Here is a 21,661-nt window from a genome sequence, read left to right as displayed (position 1 = left end):
GTACGACAACATAGTTTGGATTCCGGTTCGCTGATACCTTTGCTATGTGCACTATTTGAACGTTGTTGTGACAGCAGGTGACACATCCAACTGCATCCAAGCAAATATTGAGCACTGTGAGGAACAGTTACTCCATAATACTCCCAACTAAAGGTGGACAAACTAAATACTACATGTTCATCTTCTTTGCAAAGAAACTGAATGATTGCTAGACCAATACTCACAAAAACCAAAGAACATGCGATGGCTTTTAGCTGATATTTACATGTAGAGAGGACATTCATTCAGTTATTCTGCCTGTTTCTATTAAACAAGTCAACTATTATTCAACTAAACAACATATTTTGGCTCACAAGACTGCCTCTTTCCTGCTCACTTGTATTTTGTAGCTCCAAACTATTAATAACCTTCATGTGAATGGCAAGAACTTGCTCGTTGCCTTCATTGATAGAAAAGGAAAACTGCAAATAAACCTGGCCAACACAAGAATTATTTGGAATTAGAAAACAAACGTGGTCAAAATCTGTCAGTTTGTGTAACTCCTTTTCTTCCAAATACAATTATAGCCTGATGGGTTCATGTTTAGAAGGAATTAAGGCGTTAAAATAAACAGAGCCAGCCCACGCATGAAGTGAAAGTGCCGCAGAGTTAAAAGGTCATTTATAAGCGATGCAGCCGACCTGGAAGTGACAGCTGAAGTGGAAGTCCTGGGATGAACCAGCTCGAGCATGTAAACCAAAACATGTTTTTCAACCGGGAAGTGTTTTTCCATCAACTTTAATGGGTCAACCAGCAATATTTTACAAAATCTGTTTAATACATCAATTAAAATTTCACAATTATCTGTATTTTAGACTATCGGATGATTTGAGATGGAATAACCCAGCCTGAGATCTGAAAGGATGTGATGTGTCAGTTATGAAAACAGAGACAAATGTGTGAAAGGTGGAATAAAAATAAAAGGACAGTCACTTCAGGAACAATGACAGCTCTGCCACAGGATCTCTTGTCTCACGCTCGTCAAAAAAAATCCCATTTGACTTTTGCCGAGGCAACTAAGGAGTATGTGCTTCACTTCCTGGGTCACCTGACGGAGCCTTTGGACGACCAGCGGCGGTGACAAAGTGCAGGTTCAATGTACACAAAGCCACACAGCAGCCATGACCCACTTTGTACCTGCGAGCCAGCCTGTGGCGGTTGGTGGGAGGAAACGTCCACTCCACTCCCCTTTTCCTTTTTTTTTTCTTTATGCACTGCCTGTCAGGGCCAAGCCAAGGTCAAGAAAGGGATTTTGCTGCTGCGTTTCCACGTGGCGAAGGCTCAGTGGATTCTGCCAGGGGTGTAGGGGGGCGATTTCCTTGTTCCTCACACCTCACGGGCCTCGATCACGCCAAACTCTCCCCCATCTCAGGTGGTGAGACTTTCAGGACAAGAGGAAGTGCTCTGCTCCACTCTGCTGTGCCGGGACTTGTGCCACGGCTGTCATAACAGGAACATCACATGCATGCCGTGAATCACCCCCAAAAAAATAAAAAAAATAACTGAAGATGGAGCACTCTAATGCCCTTAGGGCGTTAGACTGGGCTGGCTGGCACTCACTCAAGTGCTGAGGCGTAGATATGTGAGCACCTTGGCACTGCACTCAATGGCACACAGGAAAACACAGAAAAGGAGCAGAGGCATCTTGCACAATCAAAGTGCACAGCTCAACTGTATGGTGCTGTTCAAAGTGTGTGTGTGTTGGATTTTTAAAGCAGACACCTGCAAAGGTTAGACGAGGCTCCAGGAGTGTGTGGCGTCTACCGGCAGGGCCCTGGGAGGAGAGCAGGAGGAGGGTTCCCAACTGTTGCATCCAAAGCCCTTAACTAGGTCAACTTTGATGCAGGAAATACACATCCCCGCGGGTACAACAAAAGAAATCTCCTCCCGTGATCAGCCCGAGCGGTGATACGTGGCTCTCCCCCCTTCTTCCCCTCCTCCTCCCTCCCCGGTTGGATAAACACACGGTGCAAAAAAGTGCAAAAGCAGCAGCGCGACAGAATATGTTGCTAACACTTAGCTAAAAGTCAACACCAAACTGTGTTCTGGTCCAAACAGGAGATAAAAACACGAGCACTTACCAGCTGTTTACACTGCAGCGAGGGACAATGTTGACATGTAGGCAACTTGCTGTTTCGCCGCTTTAATATATTCCGTGTTTGTTAAAAAAAAAAAAAAAATGTGCAAAACAGGAACAAACCAGCTGAGCGCGCAACAAGAAAACGGTTTAAAACAGAAAGCCACTTCGAAATAGTCCTCCGGAACTTTGCGGGTTACTTCTCAGCCACACTTTCATCTAAAGTTGTCGGTAGGCGCCATGTTTGTGTCTGCGCTGATAGTTTTGTTGGTGAGCTTTCTTCCTAAACGTCTCTTTCAGGCTGGAACCGCCCAGACGAGAGGAGAGGCTTCAGTCAGCGCCGACTGAGACGGAGGGAGGCTGGCGGCGGCCAGCGACGTCAAGCTAGGCCGCGTCACGCCGGCGGGTTCCGGGGGTGTCCCTTCAAAGTAAAACCACCCCAACAAAAGTGTCGGTTTTCGCAATAAAGCTTTATTTTCTTTTAATTACCTGCTGTTGTTGTTTTTTGGTTTGTTTTTTTTAAATCAAACGCAAAAATATAATGTTCTTTCTTTATATGTATTAAAACAGAAACTCGCCAAAAAAAAATGGAATTATGATATGTTGAATTATGCTCAATAAGGTTGGTTTTCACAATAAAGTTGTTTATTTATTAGTTTTTTCCTCTATCTTTTAAAGGAATGTGACAAACTTTAAACTTATTATCCAACATAAAGATGCAATTCCATCTCTTTACATATATGTTACCAAATTAAAACAGAAAACCACCAAACACTATAGCTTGGTATTAACTTACTGTCATTACAAAGAGGTTAGTCTCACAAAAAACTTTATAAGATTAAAAAATAAATAACTAGAAATAAAAAGCAGAAGCACACAAAACCATTATAGCATGGTAATAATAACTCATTGTTATTACCACAAATGAGGCTGGTTTTCACAATAAAGCTGCTTATATATTTTTTAGTTTTTAGAATCTTTTATCGACATAAAAATAGAATTTTCTCTCTTTAAATGTATGTTAACAGATTCAAACAGAAGCATTCAAAAATCTGTACCTCAGTTGTTATTGTATTATTCTTACCGACAATGAGGTTGGTTTTCACAATAAATCTATGTACTTATTTTTAAGGGTTTTTATTTTCCTTTATTATCAAACAGAAAAATAGAAATTTCTCTCTTTGCATGTACATGTAACTGATGAAAACAGATATGCACAATAACTTGGCAATAAGTCACTGTGGTTTTCAACAATGCGATTAGTTTTCACAATAAAGTGGTTTATTTAAACTGACATGACTGACTCAATGCTATTTTTATTATTAGAATTACTGTGTATTTTCACGACCTCCATACTTCTGTGTACTACCAGTGGTTGAAGGAATAACTGATGCGGAGGTTGAAGTCTGGAGTAGTTTTTTTCTTGCGCTTCTACAAAAATGAAATCAGTTTTATACCAACGCTGCCAGTCTGTCAATAGGAAATCTCTTGTAATCACAAAAAAGGCTGCAAGGTGAATGAAACTCTCAGAATATACTTAATAGAAAATGAGGGCAAAATAATACTTTTCCTCATTTTTATGCTACAAAAAAAAAATAAATCAAATTTACAGCCTCTCAAATGATAAAGTTCACTGCTTATTGTGAAGGTGAGATGTGGTGACTTCCTACCTACTGAGTTTTACTACAGCCTTGTCCCACTAGTTTTAGTTTCGCTCCATGGTTTTGCAGTTTCTGACGCCCCCCATCTTAAAGTGGGAGAACTTACACCAACAAGACAAACGTCAGAAAACACTCTGCAGAGGTTTCACCATTTGAGATTTGACTATTCTAATTATTGCAGAGTGCATACTATGCAAGTTAAACTTAGAAACACTGGCTCATATCTAACATTTAGTACAAACTAATGAACATGCCTTTTCAGCTCATTATTGGACATTTTGCTGAAACTTTGAGACATACTGCACCAAAAGTATGAAGTGCATGCTCTTCTTTCCAGCTGTTTCAAGTGTGGCATGCACCTAAAGACATTTAAAACCTCATAAAGCCCCTGTGTGGTTAGAAATCATTTGAACTTACACTTGTCAGCTGCACAACATTTCAAGTTTATTTCAAGTTTGTTGGTCTCAAGTTAGAAATCCTCATTTACACAAGTAAACCAAAAGCAGTTCATATTTTGCAATTTTATTAAAGCAGTCTATTAATTTAAGTCAACAAACACAGAAACTATTAGTGCACGAAATGTAGGTTATTTAACAGCTATATACACAAGTATGTTACATGACTATTAAAATCTCACTGACGATTGAAGGAGGCAGCAGAAGGGTTTAAGAATAGTTAACACTTCATGTCATCTATCGGGGAGAAAGTGATGAGCTGGGGGAGGCTGTACTCGCTCTTTTTCGGAGGCGAGGGTGTCTCCAGAGCGTCTAGATCCAGTGAAAAGATCTTGTCTGTGGTTTCTTTTGTCGTTGCGGGTTCCATTAGCCAGTTTCTGTCCAAAGCAGAGACCTTGTAGTCAGACAGAAGACACTCAGGAGTCTTTTCCATCAGCGAGGCCTCGTTAAACGACTTGTGGATCTGACGGTGACGTGGGGTTAGTGGTGACGGCTTCGCCTCAGTCTTTAGCGAGGGGATCAGCAGCTCCTCGTCCTCCTCGCTCCTCACGTCCACGGCTTCGTCGTCCAGGCTCAGCAGGCTGTCGCAGCTCGGCATCTCGGGGAGGGTCTCGTGGTCCAGGGTGAACTGGATGGCGCTGCTGCCTGTGCCGCTCGGACTGTCCAGGGCCTCTGTGTTGAAAGTGTCCCACAGAAGGCTGGACTTGAAGACCCGCTCTCTGCCAGCAGGGGGGCTGTCGTGGACCACGGCAGCGGGGGTGACGCTGGAGGAGACGTCCTGCGAGGGAGCGTCGGGGCTCAGCCGCACGTTGCAGGGCTCGCTGAGGGGACTGAGGCGCCTGATGATGCTGCCGTCAAATTCAGCCGACTGCCGGCTTTTCTTAGCCTTCTCCTCCTCCACGGCCTTCCTCCAGGAGCTTTTCACGTCCATAACTGAGGAAAATAAACAAAAGACCATGTAAATTTCCCCAAATTTATACCATAAAACATCCCAACAGGGTTCCTACACATTAATAAACTCCCTGCTTTTTCCAAATACAAGTTTCTATACTTCTGTGAAATTTTGCCAGCGAATTGCAGCTCTCGTGGTGTATTTAACAAGTCAATTAACACCAAACCCAGACAAGTATTCTATCCAAGCTGCCACAAGAGCAATCATATCTCTGCCCTGAGGTAAAGCTACTTTCCTTCCACAGAAAAAAAACTCCAAACCTTTCTGATTACTAAACTGCTGCACAAGCCCAACGTTTCAGACAAGCTTCACATCTGGTTATTTGTGATGCCATGTATATGCATAATTTAAACCCATTGCTGCAGTTTTTGAACACACTAGATTTGATTATACAGCACTTAGGGCAGAGCTGGTTTGCAGGCTGTGACATAAAGACGTAGTGGCAGCTCTGTGTGGGAGCGTTCAGTCGCAGGCCACGCTTCTTGCCTTGTTGTCAATGACAGCAAACTCGCTCTGGCCCACATACAGTGAGAAACATAATAGAGATTTTCAAACACAGGACGGGCTCAATAGAGTGCAAACATACTTTTCCCATATTTTGTAGGAATTGTGGTTTAAACATTCTTCTTAATATTTTGTTTAAATCATGTTTTTCCTTTATTGTTCACACAGAATTCAGATTTAAAAAGGGAAATGGTTTATAACTTACTCAAGCTCTCAGGAGTGCGTGGCAGCTGTTTTCTAGTAGAGAAGGGATCTCTCTGAAGAGTGCTGAGGAGGCCGTCCAACTCCAGGCCCTTAACTCTGCCCTCTGGAGGACTGGTTGTAGTTATCGCATCTGCAAACTAATACAATGATAGACACACTTTAGACACGACTCAGTCAGTTACAGAGGACCTTAAAACTGTCAGATTTTCAGTGAAGCAGCATTTATATTTCCTACATTTCTGTATTACAGCTTTTACGATACCTGATCAGCGAGGTTGTCATATTCCAGGTCCAGTATCTGAGTCTTGGTCCTCGTGGGAGCCGCCCTCTGGTGAACGTGGCTCATCTTTCTCTCACTGGCCTAAAAAACGAGCACAGGTTTGTCAGTTAAACAAGTTCAACAGGTGGACTGGATCCAAAAAGAGTAAGAATTTGACGTTAGCGGAAATCTAACACTTGCCTGAGGCGGTTGTACCGGTGGAGCCCTGAGAGGAGGGGATGGAGGCGTGTCAAAAAGCCAGTCGAGGGAGGTGTTCGCTCGTGGCGCTTCAGTGGTCACAACGGGACTTTCAGCCTTCTCAGCTGGTGCAAGGAAGGAACTATTTCAAAAGAGACAGAGGGCTTCGTTATTAGAAATATATATATTTTGTCCAGCACCGGTACAGTGAACCCAACACCGAGCACCTTGCTGCAGCTATTAACAGCCTGTTATGTGGCCTTGGCTAAAGGCTAATCCCCAAAACAAGTCGGCATGTGGAACCTGCACCTGTCTTCAAATTGAATGAGTGGTTCGAACCACTGTAGGTAACTTCAGTCTCAACAGCAAAGTCAACTGAGGACTGAAATCCTGACCTGTACAGAACTTTAAAGAAGTTGCATCGTTTCTTTTGACATGTATGTTAACACTTCTAAAATGTAGTTTATACACAGTGACACTCCAAGTTTACTGCACATGTTCCAGCTCTCTAGAAGATTTTGACCCTCAACTGTCCCCTTCTGCTCTTAAAACACTTTGTTTATACGACATTTCTACCTAACTTTGTGTTGTCAGAGTCGTACAGAAACTGTCTGCTCCGTATCTGTCCGTGGCGATTTCTCTCAATTCGCCGCGGTCATCAGAGAGCAGGGATGCTGTAGGGAGGACCAGTGGTGGACAGATCATTGCTTAGGCCTGCCCAGGTATCTGCCTCCCATCACAACCAAACCGCCACATAAACTTGAAACTAAGCAGTCTCCGTTTTAATAATGTTGTCATTTAGTTCACAGCTGTTGCCATTACCTCTTGAGGTCGGAATAACTCGGATGTGCACCCTCCTGTGATTTACTCTCTGCAGGCTTCCGCTCTGGAACGAGTACAAACTTTGGTTAAAAACAAAAACTACTGAACACACATGGACTGTATTAGAACATGACTGTGCTCACCAAGAAGTTTAGCGGGGTACTGGGAGAAGACGCTGCTTTTGTAAGTAGCTTCAGCTGCTGGTTCAAAAGACAGTGGAGCCATTGGTGAGAGGAAGCCAAGAGCCTAAAAACAGGAGAAAAAAAACAAGGTACAACATGATCAGTCAAAGTAAAAAAAAAAAAGTCATCTTCTAAAGTAAGCTAAATTATCTCTATTTGAAATGCACCACTCAGCCACACCATTTGAATCACCTTCCTAATATTGTGCCAGTCGGATTCATGCTGCAAAAACAGCTCTGACCCATTAAGATCTGGACTCTACAACAGCTCAAGGTGTCCACTATCAGGCACCAAGACGTTAGCAGCAGATAAGTCCTGGAAATTGTGAGGTGATGCCTTCATGGATCAGACATCCTACAGTTGGACTGAGTTCTGAGGGATTCGAGGCCAAGTCAACACCTTGAACTCTTTGTCACATTAGTCCAACCATTCCTTAACATTTTTTGCACTGTGGCAGGGAGCGTGAACCTGCTGGAAGAGGCCAGCGCCATCAAGAGGCGTGTGTGGCCTTTAACAATGTTTAGATACATGTAAACTGTCTCTGCCATCTTTTCATAGCGCATCCTGCTAACATTTCTTACTCAGGAAAACAACGCGCATGCACCCAGCAAAGGCCGCCTTCTTTGACTGCTCGATGGACCAGTTCTGAAACTCACAAGCAAAGTGTGGAAACTGACAGTGGTGGACAGGAGATCGGCAACCTGAGCTATCCGCAGATAAATACGCATCACGCTGCAATGCACGGTGTAATGTGACACACCTCTATCATTGCAAGTATTAAGATTCTCAGCAACTTACGCTACAGGGCTACCTTCCGCTTGCAGAGGGTGCTTTAATATCCATACTATAAAATACGCCACTATTGATTTGGTATGTCCGAACACATGGTATGTCAAGTACAAAACATGCCAAAACGATGGGATGTCCTACACAACCTGGTTGCATTCTGCAGTATGAAAGCCAACATGCTTCTCTGACCCACAAACCTCTGTACATGGGAAGACGAATCACATAAAGCAGTATTTGCATGACTATAAACAAGGTTTTCAAAGCCAGGAGCACAGTCACACGACAGCTCAGTTCACACTGCAACTAATTTATGTGCAGCACAGTCTAAGCTTAAGGCACAATATTATGAAGTCGTGCATCCCAGCTGTATAAATAGTATATAAAAAAGGTACATTTATTCCAAGGACAGCTACAGTAAGCACTAGAAGTAAAAAGCACTGGACTTTAATCGCAGCCTGCTTGTTCACTTACAGCCTTTTATAACCATCCCCTCACAGCTGGTACAGTCACAAGACATTGGTATTCACTTCACTTGCTGGAGGTTTTATTGTTGTGGCTGATTAGTGTAAGTGCAAGTGTAATGTGATTAAGCAACCACTCACAGGATCCTCATTCAGAAAAGAGACGAGAGGTGTTTCTTTCAGAGTGTCCATCCACTTCTTCTCCCAGTCTGCTTCCAGCTCTCTAATGGCACTTCTGACTTCAGGGATTTCTTCCTTAGAAATCTTCTGCCTGAGAGAAGCAATAAAAGAACAATTCTGGACTTAATACGTTCAGTAACAGAAAGCAAAAGTGTTGGGTGTCAACCACATCAAACCACAAACAGCTGGGAATTTAGATGTACAGACAGCCAATCAAAAAGTCTCAGTGCATCCCCTTAAGTGAGTGGCTTAGTGACATACCTGATGAGGTGGAGGTCCTGCAGCATGCGGGCCATCTGATGACATTTCTCCTGCAGGTGCTGAGGACTGAGCGGGGGCTTGGGGGCATGAGAGACCTGGAAACGCTCCTCTTTCAGGAGCTGTGACGCGTAGTTCATCAGCTCCATCACACAGAGGAGGTTCAGCTGGCCGCCTTCATACACGTTCCCTGAACTTAACTGGAAAACAAACATAAACACAATCAGAGACGTTTTAAAGTGACTGTTTCAGCAGTTTAAACCATTACTGCACCCTCTTTCTATACACAAGCTACTAAACCCAGTGTTGAAAATGTAGCGAGTGAATGACCAATATGTCAAACTGTGTCATGCCTTCATTACAAATTTTAAGGTTTTGTGGAGTAGGAGCATAACAGAAGCCTACCTCATCATTTCTATTGTGTACAGGTAATAATTATCTTCACACTCACCTGATGTGGGAGCTTTTCAATTCTCTCCAGCAGGCGACGAGGGATTTTGAGGACTCGATCCGTCCCGTCCAAGACGTATTGATCGACGTCGCCCTTCAAAACACTTCCCACCGCACTCTGCTCCTCTCTGATACCAGCCAGCATTCCGTCGATGGTCGACCACAACGAGCGCACCTTAGGACGACAAAGTGCTTTTGTGAGCTCTAAGAAACATCAATACAGAACTAACTCTTTACAAAAACCATCTCCATTGTAGAATTTCAGAAGCCGCAACCACACAGGAAACTGTCAGTAAGGTACAAATCATGCCTTGTGTACCTTTCTAATCTTCTCAGCTGCAGAAGTTTCCTCTTGTGTGGAATCATCGCTGTGACGCCTGAAAGCACAAAGTCCCATTTGTTCAATGTGTCTCAGAGCTTATGCTTGAACTATCAAGATATAAAAAGGGAAAACAAAAGGTTACACATACTTAAGTAGCTCATCGTACTTGGCTCCATCTGCTTTGATGTCCTTCATAGACTTCACCAGAAGCCTTCACAGGAGGAAAAACAAAAGAAAAAAGTTTTATAAAAAAGACAAAGGAAGTCAAAACCCACTTCCCTGTGAAAGCTCTTACAACAAACAGTCGTGCCATAGCTGGAAAACACATCAAGAGCATTAACAAAGACTGCATTCCTCTTTGGTGACCACTTGTCCTGGTATTGTTCCTCTCTTAGTCACGGATCACTGCGACAATTCACGGAGCTGAGTCATCATTAATAAAAATTTGTTTCACCTGTGTTTTGACAAATCACAATGTCAGCTGGAAAAAGGGAGGTGCTGATTGCTAATCCTCCCAGCAGCGAACCAGCTGACCTCGCTAACCAAAGCTTTTCTAATTGGTTCATATGAAACAAGTGGGCTCAAAACAAACTGGCAATAAAACATACAAGACCAAGAATACTGACTGAAAATTTAAACATCTCTCAGAAAATTTGCTAAGAAGACATACGTACACAATCACACGACAACAAAAGAAAACACACTAAACAGAAGAAATAACAGAAAGATGACATTTAAAAATAACCAGATGTAGCCAACCAGATATTTTCACCACGTTCAGTATCTACAGTGAGAAATGAAAAGGAATGACAAAACATTTCTGAATGGCTCAACAAAGTGTTATCTTAACTACATGACTATTTATTTCGGCTCTTCTGTCTCACCATGAGCAGATTAACAAATAAATCTAGAAAGTGCAAACTACTGTATTTAGCAGCAACTTTTAAAACTGTTAAAACTACAAATGATTGAAAAACAAACGCTTAAATTTATCAAGTGATTTTATTTTGTTGTGTTTATGAAACATGACAGCTGGTTGCTTTTTTCTTGATGCTTGACTTTTATTGTTTACCAAGTGTTGTGTTTATCAGACTGACTGACACTGAAGCAGAACGCTGGTTAAGTAAGTACGCTGCAAGAACTCTGTCCAACTGCCAGTGTAGATGATCGAGGACTTACTGGGCTCGTCTCTGGTACTCGTGAAGAAAACGATCCTGATCCACTGCAGTTTTCAAGAACCTTGTACGGATCAGATTGAATCTCTTAACTGCCATATCCAGAGTGGAAGCAGGCGTCGCTGCAGTCTCAGGAGTCCAGCTGTCATCTAACAATCACAATAATCAAGATAATATGATAGATTTTTTTGCAAGCCAGCTCCATAGCAAATTGAATTAAATGTAAATATAGAAAGCATGTCAATGTTGTGTCACTCTACACTTTCAGATTATAGTCAGATCATGAATACAAGTTACTAGTACTAAAACAAAAAAACATACCCGTGGTGAATGTCTTCATCTCCTGCAGCATGACGTGATTGGCCAAATGAAGCATCAAGCTGGTAAACTTGGGGCCTCCAGGTGAGAGAAACAAGGATGCCACCACTTTGGATCCTGCATTTGCAATTTCATCCTACAAGCAGGTAAAAGGACAATTATCAACAATTACACAGCATACGCATTTTTACGTTGGGCAGCAAATGGATGTCGGGCAGACAAGCAACGTGTGAAGAGGTGGATGATATGCAGCTAAGAGAGCTCTGGCGACGCTGATTTATGTGTTATGCCTTTAAGGCTTGAAGTTAACATTATAATGACACTTATTTCTGTCACTTTTATGTTTATGCATGTGAAAAGAAAAGGAACTTTGTTTTTCCTTTACCATAAATAAAAGCATTTCCATCATAAATTGATGCAGAAAAGGCGCAAGTTGGTGCATAAATATTTATCAGAAAAAGAATTAACCAGGAAATTATGAGTTTGATGCTCACAATGATCCGGTAAAAACCCTGCTTAATGTGTCCCCCAAGAACATTCCAAACAAACCCTACACCCACAGGAGAACAGAACATCACACTCAAATTCTTACCATTATTTCTCGCAGCCAAGTGCAGGTAATTTTGCGGAACTCAGCATCTGCCTTGTGGTTCAAAACAGGCCAGCAGTGTCTAAGCCAGAACACAAATGAAGAGATTAGAGGGAGACAGTGATCACAACAATAATTCACAGACATGTGTAAATAGGAATAACAGGTGATCGAGTCAAACTGTACCTGTATGCTTCATGAAATCGAGTTGGGTTGAGTCTCTCCAACAAGAAATGGGTCACTATGTAGAAGGCATCTTTGTTTGGTTTGTCAAACATATTGCTGTTGGGCATAAAGAAAGATTTAATTACACTAAAACTTGAAGCAACAAGTGTCAGAAATTATTATCAAGTGGGTCCATCAGACCATTTCAACTATGATTTTACATATTTTTTAACATATATCAGAAATACATCAATTTAGAAGCTTAAAATAATGATGGTAATCATTTAGAAGATCGTTTATAATGTAAACAAAGCATGAAAGGATGATCACACAACATGGTGATGCAGCTCAAGGGAGGAGGTGAGAATCAGGTGATAATTGTACTTCCTGCATCTCAAAAAGGTGTCACAGACCGAGACTACTGAGATGTACCACAGGCCTTTTATACCATCAAACTGGATAACTCCTCTTTCTTCTGCACAAAGGACAGCTATATCATCTAACACTTAACAATGAACAAGCTGTATTTTATCTTTCTTATTTTCATTATTAGTTTGTATCTTATCTTATTGCTGTCATACGAGACACTTCATTTCTTGTCATCTTACTCTATTTTATCTGAGCAATATCTGGCACAAGAATTTCCCTCGGGATTAATAAAGTTCTAGCTTATCTTCCTTTTGTGGTAGATCAATGACTCACAAAGGGCAGGGCACAGAATTTTATTTCTGTTAATCCTACCAAGTTCAAAAAAGGCATCTGGACTTATGTTGTAGGTTCTTGAAGACGTTTTATCTTCTAGGAATTATAAAAGCTTCTTGGATGAGAGGTAAAATGTCTTCAGAAATGAAGCTCTCAGGATTACAATAACCTGGATGCCTGACGCATTTGAATTTAATGCTTTCTCTTAAAATTTTAGAAACATGAGTCAAAGACCACTGACTCGCCTCCTGTTGTTTCATTTCGCCATTGTGTTGTAATAATTCAGGATTAGGGTGTTTCTGTGAGTGTGGAAGCTAAATAAACAGTCCAACACAAAACGAGCAATGTGAATAACAGCGTAAATGCAACGGAAAGTGAAAGCTGCAAACGTTGGGAGGCAAAGAGTCACGTTAGCCAACACTGTCTGTAATAATATATGAACTCTGTCTACTTACGGTCCCACGTTGATGTGTTTGACATTAACGTTGGCTTTGCCGGCGAAGGACGACGTTGTAATTTCCGGCTGAAATCCCAGCCCAAGAAGAGCAAACCACAGATACTGTCCATTCTTCTTCTGCAGCACTGTCGCCATTATTCCGAGATGAAAACAGTTAGCCAGCTAGCTTTCCTGCTGGCTAACTTACCGCTAGCTTCCTAACTTGTTCTTAATATGTCAACTTACATTTAACAAAACGTAATGAAAAAAACAAAAACACTGCCGAAAAGCAGCTGCATTCGGCGTTGTAACATCCAGCAAAGTTGTAGATACGTTTAGGTTTACATTTGTTGAGATAAATTTCTCAAACTTTGGAATCGGGAGCAGTAAAACGCAACAGTAGACGTGACCGCCAATTTTTCCAATCACAACCCGGAAGTTGTTAAGATCAACATCCGGTTCGGGAAGGAAGTTTTACGTCTCAAAATTATATATTTTTTAATTTTTAATTTGAACCTTTTTGTTATTATTATTATTGCTATGCATATTTACTACATATGAGCAGTGGACTTTTACGGCAGTACCTCTACAGTACGGAATGCCATTATTCAATATTAAACAAATAAATACAGTACATACATAAATAAATGGCTTTGAAATAAATCCGGAGTTTAAAAAATCAGGCAATAAATAAATAAATAATTACATGAGCGAATAAACTGTTGTTTTTATTTTCTTTTTTTTTATAAATAAAATTTTACAAAGGATTATTTTTTATTTATTTCAGGGGACTTTTCCCCCTAGAATTCTTTGTTTATTTACAAGTGCAATATTTCGTTGTCTTCATGTTTCACAGGTTGTTTAATTTTCAAACAATCTATAAGGCTTATTTCTTTTACCCTTTATAGAAGAATCTTTGTAGAATCTTTTATAGAAATTAATTTAGTGAGTTAGTGACCACAAATCCAGAATCTTTTTTTTTGTTTGTTTTGAAAAGTTGCAGAATTAGTGGCTTGTAGTTACAAATATAACTGCTTTACTGTTAACAAAGTCCATAGATTATTAGGTATTATTGTTGTTACTTAAAAATTTATTTTTTGGGAATGACAGCGTTTGATGCATCACAAAAAAAGTACATGACTTGTACCAGCTAAAATTGTATTCCATGCTATAATGCATTTCTGCACGATGTTTTGCTCTCTTCATGCATGTAAGTGGGGTGGACAAAATATTAGAAACACTCAAATGTAACACAGTCCAGGGCGTTACCAAGAGTACAATCTGTAGCAGAGGTGTTTGATTGCATTAGATGGCAGTCTTTTCTAATAAAGTGATTTGGTATTTGTCAGATTTGGTATTGCAGGTTAATAATTAACCTGCCGTTTGTTTCAGGGCTGCTGAGCTGTTCTGTGAATAAATGACACCCACTGAAACAATTTTGTAACACTCAGAATAATCTTTTTTTTTGATCAAGTTTTCTACCACTAAGGATCTTTAAAATAAAGGCAAAACACAAAAAAACTGTTAAAACTGGTCCAAAAGAGAGGCGAAGGTCAGTAGAAGAAACCCATGACGAGGGTTAAATCGTTATTTGCACTGTCTGGTAAACAGTTTTGTAATCGCAACATGGGCAAGTCCCTCATCTGACTGTTCCCAGTGAAATGCAAACACTTATTTAGAACCAAAATGTTTTACTTGTACTAGTATGATACAACGTCCCCGTGTTAAACTGTGGCACAACAGCAGGAAATAATACAAAATAGGATCAAAATGAGCTTTATACAGTGTGCTGGTAATACGTCTTACACATTGTCATAGTAATAAAAGCTCAGACTAATCATATGGAGAGTTTTCATTTGTCCTTTTTTATTTCAGAACATACAATTATGTAAGTCTCCACCACAACTGATTAAGCAGAACAATGTAATAGAAAGAAGTGCGCTTTTTTTTTTCTCCAAATCATTCACATCATTGTAGTTCTTTTAAAACCAGCTGACAGCACTCGCCCACCTTTGCAGGATCAGACACTGATGAGTACTTGGAAATCTGAGAGTTGACCCCCAAGGAGCGAGCCAGGTCCTTGGCTGTCTGGTCCGAGGCCACAGTGGTTCCCAAGGCCACCAGCAGCCTGAATACAGCCTCCTTGTCTTGTACCGTCTCCAGAGCTCGACTGGCCACGGACAGGCACTGGGCCTTGGCCTCGAGGTCGGGCTGGCTGTGAAGGCAGCCAGCGTAGTTAAGCACCAGAGTGGCCAGAGCAATGTGGATGTTCTTATTGCAGACGGTGGCCAGGTCGGCAGCACGTGATAGCACCGTTTCACGCTGGGCCATGAGGAGGGCCCGGCCATGCCTGCCGCTAAAGCAGTTAGACAGAGTCCGCAGCGCCAGCATCTGGTTGGCAGGACGCCCCTCGGGCCTCATTAGGCTCAGCAGGTGGTTGCACAGCTGGACTCCCTCCGCCTCTCCGCAGAGGCTCTCATTAACCTGCGGGTGGCGCACTGCCAGCCTCATAATGTCCAGCACAGGAAACACAATGTCTAGAAGACACGAGGAAGGAGTTTCATTAGTCTACAGCATGAACAAAAGAAGCTTAAATCAAGCTCATGTTTCTGTGAAATGTAAAACATCTTGTGAATTGAAATGAGTTGCTGTCATACCGTCGGGCCAGTGAGAGGCCTTCCACAGCAGGTTGATCTGCTGGATGGTCGGAGGAGGCTCGGAGGAGCCGGGCACAGACACAGACAACAGCAGCTTCTCAAGGCTTTCCACAATTTCTTCGGAGAGCTTGTGCTCCTGAGGTGCACCTCCATTCAGCTCCTTCAGTTTGGCTGGGGAGGAACAAGTCATCGGTTAATTACTTTTCTATAACAACATGTACTCTAATTATGAGGCAACCGAGGAGTCAAAAACATTTAACTAGACTCTGAAGCTCATAAAGTTAGTCTGCCTCATCAGGAATTTCTTCATGCGAGTCGTTTTTTTTAACAAGATTTTTAAAAAATTGCTGCACAGTCATTTGATTTACCTGAATTTTTTTATAACATTTATAGAAATATTTATCAAATTTGTGATTGATGTCAAATTCTTGCACACACATTCAAATTTGAGGCCATGTTTGACCGACAATATTGCAGGGCTATTAAAGTTAAAGGCCTGAAATGTTCTGGTTTTCGGTTATTTCTACTTGTGTCATTGATTCAGAATTTGCAATATTGAACGAGTGCATCAATTATGATTTAATTGAAATATGTAAAAAAAACTAAATCAAGCAGTTATGAAAAGTCAGATCTTTACAAATGGTTCAGAAAATATCACTAGTTGGCTGCTGTATTATATATTTAAGGACCCTGCACTTCAGAGTAGAGAGAAGACCAAAGAAAACAAAGAAAAAACAAAGAAATAAATAGAAAAATATATTTTTAATGTGTCGTAATCAAAACGTTACCACTCATAGGAAAAAAAAGGTGTTTTTAGGACCTTAATCTAATTTTTCTAGACACTGTTCAGCCTCCAGAATCTCATATTATAGTGTAAAAGTTATTAAAGCTGTAAAGTCATTTAGTTTTGATGTGAAACTGACTTTGCATGATACAACAGAAGAACTTAAAAAATACATCTTCAATGTCCAGATGAAGAGGAATTTACATCAACATGCTTTGGAAGTTTTGTATGATCTCAAACGAAAAGGTTACTCTCTTTTAAAAAAAAAGCAACAACTTGGATCTTACACTTGACATTACAAGTTAACCAGCACGACTTTATACAGACTGTAGCTGAAGTCATACATTAAATTCTTACCAATGATCTGGGAGCTATTGGCTTGCTCAAAGGTCACACCATCAGTCTTGGGGAAGTAGATATTGGTTGCCGTTTGCCTCAGGGCTGATGAGGAGTACGCACCTCCTCCTGCAGAAGACAAGGAGCAGATAAAGGGCTGAAAGCAAAACCCAACTGACTCGTATCATTTTCCTAAAGAAGAAAATCAACCCCAGTTGTCACTCGAGACACAAGCCTTCAGACCTCATTATGTCAGTTGAGCATCAGTGTTGGTTTGATTTATTTTTTTTATTTTTTTAGTGGTTCCATCAGTCAGTATCTTACCTGTGAAAGGATCTGCGACACCTACAGGGGCGCTTGGGTTTGGACCCGATCCTGGGATGTAGCGACCGGAGCCTGTAGGAGGACAGACGCTGCTGTAACACTGCATTCACAGGTGATGTTGAGACTGTCAGAAACCTCTGAGTAAAAACATTTTACCTGTGAAGGGATCGGCTCCGAAGCCTGGCCTGTCGTCAGAGGCACCAGGGATGTACCGGGCTCCTCCTGTCACATGAAGACACAAAAAACCTTTAGGACAATGCAGAGTTACCCGAATAATCCCTAAATGTTGTGATGAAAATATCCCTGCAAGCCCAAGCATCTATCCTTTGGCCTCACCAGTGAACGGGTCGCCACCAGCAGGCTGGGCGGGTCCCACCACGTGTCCTTTTGTGTTCTCAATGATAAAATTGGCAACCTGGTCGAGGAACATGGGGCTGAGGTCGTTCTTCTGCAGAAAGTTGTGCGCTGTCAGCCAGGGGTCTTCTGACACGTTGTAAGGCAGCTTCATGGACGGCCCTCCTTCATTCACATCGATGGTGAAGACATAGTCGTACTCCTGATGAAAAACGAAGGAGGAGATCATGAATGGCTGCTCCTGTGCAGTGATTTTTTTCCCCGTTGTGACTCAGCTTGTGGCCTCACCTTTCCTTCGTACATCACACTTTTGGAAGTTTGTTGATTTGAGCCTCCGACCACGTCTCCGATTTTCATCCAGCGGCCATCGCTGACACTCCACTGATACGCCTCCACCTTCTGTCCATCTTTAATCAGTCGCGTCTGTCCGTCGCGATTTCCTGGAGGAAATAAGCAAACAAATCCATCATGATACGCACAAAACAGATGCACTGATTTTATACAGTAAAACAGATGTCAGCCTCTTTTATTACCAGGCTCATTCAGGTGTTCTCTTCCAGGAAGGTCCTCCATCTTGATGTCTCCGAGGTCGCCTGTCTTGGGGTCGATAGTGGCTTTGGAGAGCTCGTCCTCGAAGGCCTGCAGGTCCTCAGCTCCAGCCATGCGGTCCTCGGCCTCCGTAAACACACGGATAATGCCATCGCTGTGGGCAGAGGAGCAGCATCTGGGTTAGCCACAGATCTCTCTCACTGTCATCCGAGAACTTTGATCGTATTGTGTGAATGCAGGAGTGACGTCAGAAATGAAAGCGGTGAACTGCATTAGAAAAAGGCCACTTAAATATTTATGGTGCGACATGATCGAGGAAATCATTACGGACTGAGTGCACATCGTTATGCCAAATGCAGTTCTGGTACCTGGCTCCGATGGCTATGTCACCATTAGGGAGAATACAGCAGCACCAGACAGACTGGGCAGGCAGCCGGATGGTCTGAGCGCATTCTCCCTTCCTCCATATCCTCACAGTCCTGTCCTCTCCTGTGCTTACGAAATCTAAGCAGGGAAACAACAAGCTGATGTCAGTTATAGCCGGTGACCACCTCACAGAAAACAAATAGATGCTGATTTAATTATGACTGGTTACACACATCAAACTCAGCTATTTTACATGCCTTTAAATAATAACGTAACAAACAGACCTTGGCTATTGGGGAAGACGGCTAAGCTGTAGATGTAGTTGGTGTGACTGTAATAGACCTGTACACATTCGCCCGTCACCAGCCACCTTCTGATGCTTGTGTCATTGCTGCAAGAGAAGAACTCAGTGTTGCTGATCACTGCTAGTCCCCTGACACAGTCCTCATGACCTGAAATAGAAGCAAAACAAAAAAAAGATGCACAGCTTGTAAACATACAGCTCCTGGACAATCGATCAAGTGCTTTGTATCGTGATGGATGAATAGATTAACCTGATTAAGCCTCACGGTGTCCAGTTACACAATGATGGAAACAGTTTTAAAGTTGTGCTTAGTCATAACTGTAGCCTCCTATTCTTCCCTACAAGGATTGTTGACTAAAATGAAGGATTGAAGATGCTTACAAGAACCAAATATGAAAACAGAAAACATGTTTTATCAGTTATACCTGTCACATGTGTGTTTACGAATAAAAAACCGAACCACCTGCACATGCTCACCTGTAAACGTCTTCTCACATCGGCCAGCCTTCCAAAGCTTAATAGTCTTATCTGCTGATCCAGAAAGCATAAGGCCTTGTTCAGGTAAGATGACCACCGCCCACACTGCCGCAGTGTGGCCCTGGAGCAAAAATAACAAGACCAGAACATTCTCTGTCACACTTCCTGAATGTATTTTTGCTTATTACAGCTGCATAAATGAGTCAAAGTGCAGTCAGAGGCAGAGAAGGCAAACTGCAAATCAGCTTAAGACGGAGCATCACAGGAGCTTCAGCATACCTGCAAAGTCATCATGCACTTCTCGTTGAGCCAGACTTTGGCTGTAGTGTCCCAGGAGCCGCTCAAAAGCGTCCCGAACTTTCCAGACGACAGAGTACAAACTGTGGAGATCAAATGTTTAGAAGGTGAACAGCAGAGCAATTTAATATTCGTTACTAGAAATCCTCTGTGTACAGAAGAGAGCAACTCACCAGCATTTTTGTGGCCCTTGAGAGTGAATAGGGGCTGTGGTTGGTCCAGTGTAAAAATACAAATGTTATTATCATTCCCACCCGTGGCAACAAGTCCCCGAGGATATGTTTCATTGGGTGCAATGATGCACACACAGGATACAAAATTAGAGTGGCCAGACATACAGTGCATCTCTGTGAAGCCTCTGTCTGGGCTGTCAAAGGGAGGAGAAGGAGAGCAAAGGCATGTTGAGTCAGCAGTGGTGTTTACAGTCGCTTGGCTGATAAATTTAAGTAAGATCAGCGAATTTAAGTGACAGACAAAAGCAAAAAGTTTAGCAAGTGCTCGAACATCCGCGCTGTGTACACAGTGAGCTGCAGATGAATGAATGACAAAGCTAATTTGAGCAACCGTTAGCAATACGCTTCCTAGCTAACTTAGCAACTGACGTTTATTTTTACACATGAACATAAATAGTAACTAGTAAATGATTTCAGTGGGTGGCTATTTGGCTTGGTAATTTCTTGACCTGACACCTTTCCTGGCCACAAAGTCGCTTGTTAATTGAAATAAATCAGCATCTAGTTAGAAAGCAGCAGGCTAATGCTAGCTACCTTGAGTTTGGTACCCAGACTCTGCCGGTTCGGTCTCTGGACACAGACACGAAAGCTCCTTCGGGGAAAGCAGCAGCTGCGAGCCCCCTGACGTCCATTTCGTGGCCCGGGATGGAACACCTGAGTTTATATGAGTTGGATGATGCCATTTTAGCCCGACAACACAATGAAACTACTACAGTAGCGTTAAGCTAGGCGGCGTTGCTGTCAACAAACACCAGCCGCTAATGCTAAGGAAGTGACCTGACGTCACTGCACGCACGGAGCGTCAACGTCCAAGTTCTGATTTAATTTAATAAAAAATACGAAAAAATAGTATCTTAAAATAGGTATAATTGAGATAAAAATTTTCACGAATGAATTTTAAATTTATTTTAAAAATTGTAAATATTTCCTCAACAAGCATTAACGTTGTCCGTCCAGAGAGCGGCAGCAGCCTGTCTTTCCTGTCCTGCCGGTGCTGCACTGCGCTGCAAACATCCACCATCCACCCACCTGTCCACAGCAGCGCATCAAGCTGCCGGAAATCACATGGATTCAACAGGAGGCTTGGATTTTCATGCTAAAATTAAAAAAAAAAAAAAGCCCTAATCATTGCAAACAGCAACAATAAAGTCAAATGTTAAATCAGGCTCCCATCGCCCATCATCTTCCACTAAATATCCTTAAAAATGAATAAATAAGATTAATAGGATGTTTAATTCCCCTCCTAATCATTAGATACAGTAATTTTTTCTTTCAGGTCTTTCTTTTTCAATTTTTTTTATTTTTTTTTGGGTGATTGTTAATATTTGACTTGCACTGATTTGTTTGGGCCTGACATTAGTTCTTTAATTATTCAGGTAATTTGTAAGACTATATAACATTTCTGGTTCTCAACCTTAACATTTAAGTAACGTTGAGTTTCATATAATTTTTATAGGGATTTAACTTCAATATTTAAATTAGTCAGATGCATTAATATTTTATATAATTTTGTAGGGTCTCAACTTTAATTCTTAAATAAGTCAGATAATTTGTACGACTATATAATATTGTGGGTTTTTGACATTAATGTTTAATTTAGTCAGGTAAAACTGAATTATATATACAAACTCAGAGGTATGTTTGTAATATTTACATTGATCAGGTATTATTGTATTTTATATACTTTTTCAGAAGCTTAAATTAGATTTTTTGTTTTAAGTTAGTTAGGTAAACTTGTGTTTTATAGCATTTTTTGGGGGGCGGGGGGTGCTTACCTTTAAT

General features: G+C 41.6%; 3 protein-coding genes across 4 annotated transcripts in view; all 3 read right to left on the bottom strand.

The window, feature by feature from the left end:
* Positions 1-2,395, bottom strand: part of dennd4c (DENN/MADD domain containing 4C) — a 42,575-nt gene extending 40,180 nt beyond the window's left edge. For both annotated transcript variants that reach the window (XM_008296350.1, XM_008296351.1), the window contains exon 1: positions 2,121-2,395. The gene's annotated coding sequence lies outside the window, so the exon portion shown is untranslated. The remainder of the gene's footprint in view (positions 1-2,120) is intronic.
* Positions 2,396-4,199: 1,804 nt separating this feature from the next.
* haus6 (HAUS augmin-like complex, subunit 6) lies at positions 4,200-13,591 on the bottom strand. The gene is made up of 16 exons (XM_008296349.1): positions 13,218-13,591; positions 12,082-12,177; positions 11,899-11,977; positions 11,310-11,442; positions 10,993-11,137; positions 9,962-10,024; positions 9,811-9,868; positions 9,493-9,666; positions 9,045-9,241; positions 8,745-8,874; positions 7,315-7,417; positions 7,172-7,235; positions 6,353-6,491; positions 6,155-6,253; positions 5,894-6,029; positions 4,200-5,165 (listed from the first exon to the last, which is right to left on the bottom strand). The coding sequence occupies exons 1-16, from the start codon at positions 13,352-13,354 to the stop codon at positions 4,453-4,455; spliced, it is 2,466 nt and encodes an 821-aa protein (XP_008294571.1). The 5' UTR covers positions 13,355-13,591; the 3' UTR covers positions 4,200-4,452.
* Positions 13,592-14,875: 1,284 nt separating this feature from the next.
* On the bottom strand, positions 14,876-20,636 carry plaa (phospholipase A2-activating protein). The gene is made up of 14 exons (XM_008296347.1): positions 20,414-20,636; positions 19,820-20,013; positions 19,629-19,729; positions 19,350-19,470; positions 18,853-19,020; positions 18,571-18,706; positions 18,187-18,356; positions 17,942-18,093; positions 17,636-17,855; positions 17,456-17,521; positions 17,300-17,371; positions 16,997-17,104; positions 15,856-16,026; positions 14,876-15,735 (listed from the first exon to the last, which is right to left on the bottom strand). Exons 1-14 carry the CDS (start codon positions 20,560-20,562, stop codon positions 15,167-15,169), a joined length of 2,397 nt encoding a protein of 798 aa, XP_008294569.1. The 5' UTR covers positions 20,563-20,636; the 3' UTR covers positions 14,876-15,166.
* Between the last annotated feature and the right edge of the window lie 1,025 nt (positions 20,637-21,661).

The sequence above is a fragment of the Stegastes partitus genome, unplaced genomic scaffold (genome assembly GCF_000690725.1).
Source record: "Stegastes partitus isolate 25-593 unplaced genomic scaffold, Stegastes_partitus-1.0.2 Scaffold1123, whole genome shotgun sequence".
Lineage (NCBI taxonomy): Eukaryota > Metazoa > Chordata > Actinopteri > Pomacentridae > Stegastes > Stegastes partitus.
Note: the sequence above shows the minus strand (reverse complement) of the source record. Positions and strands in the feature narration are given on the sequence as shown.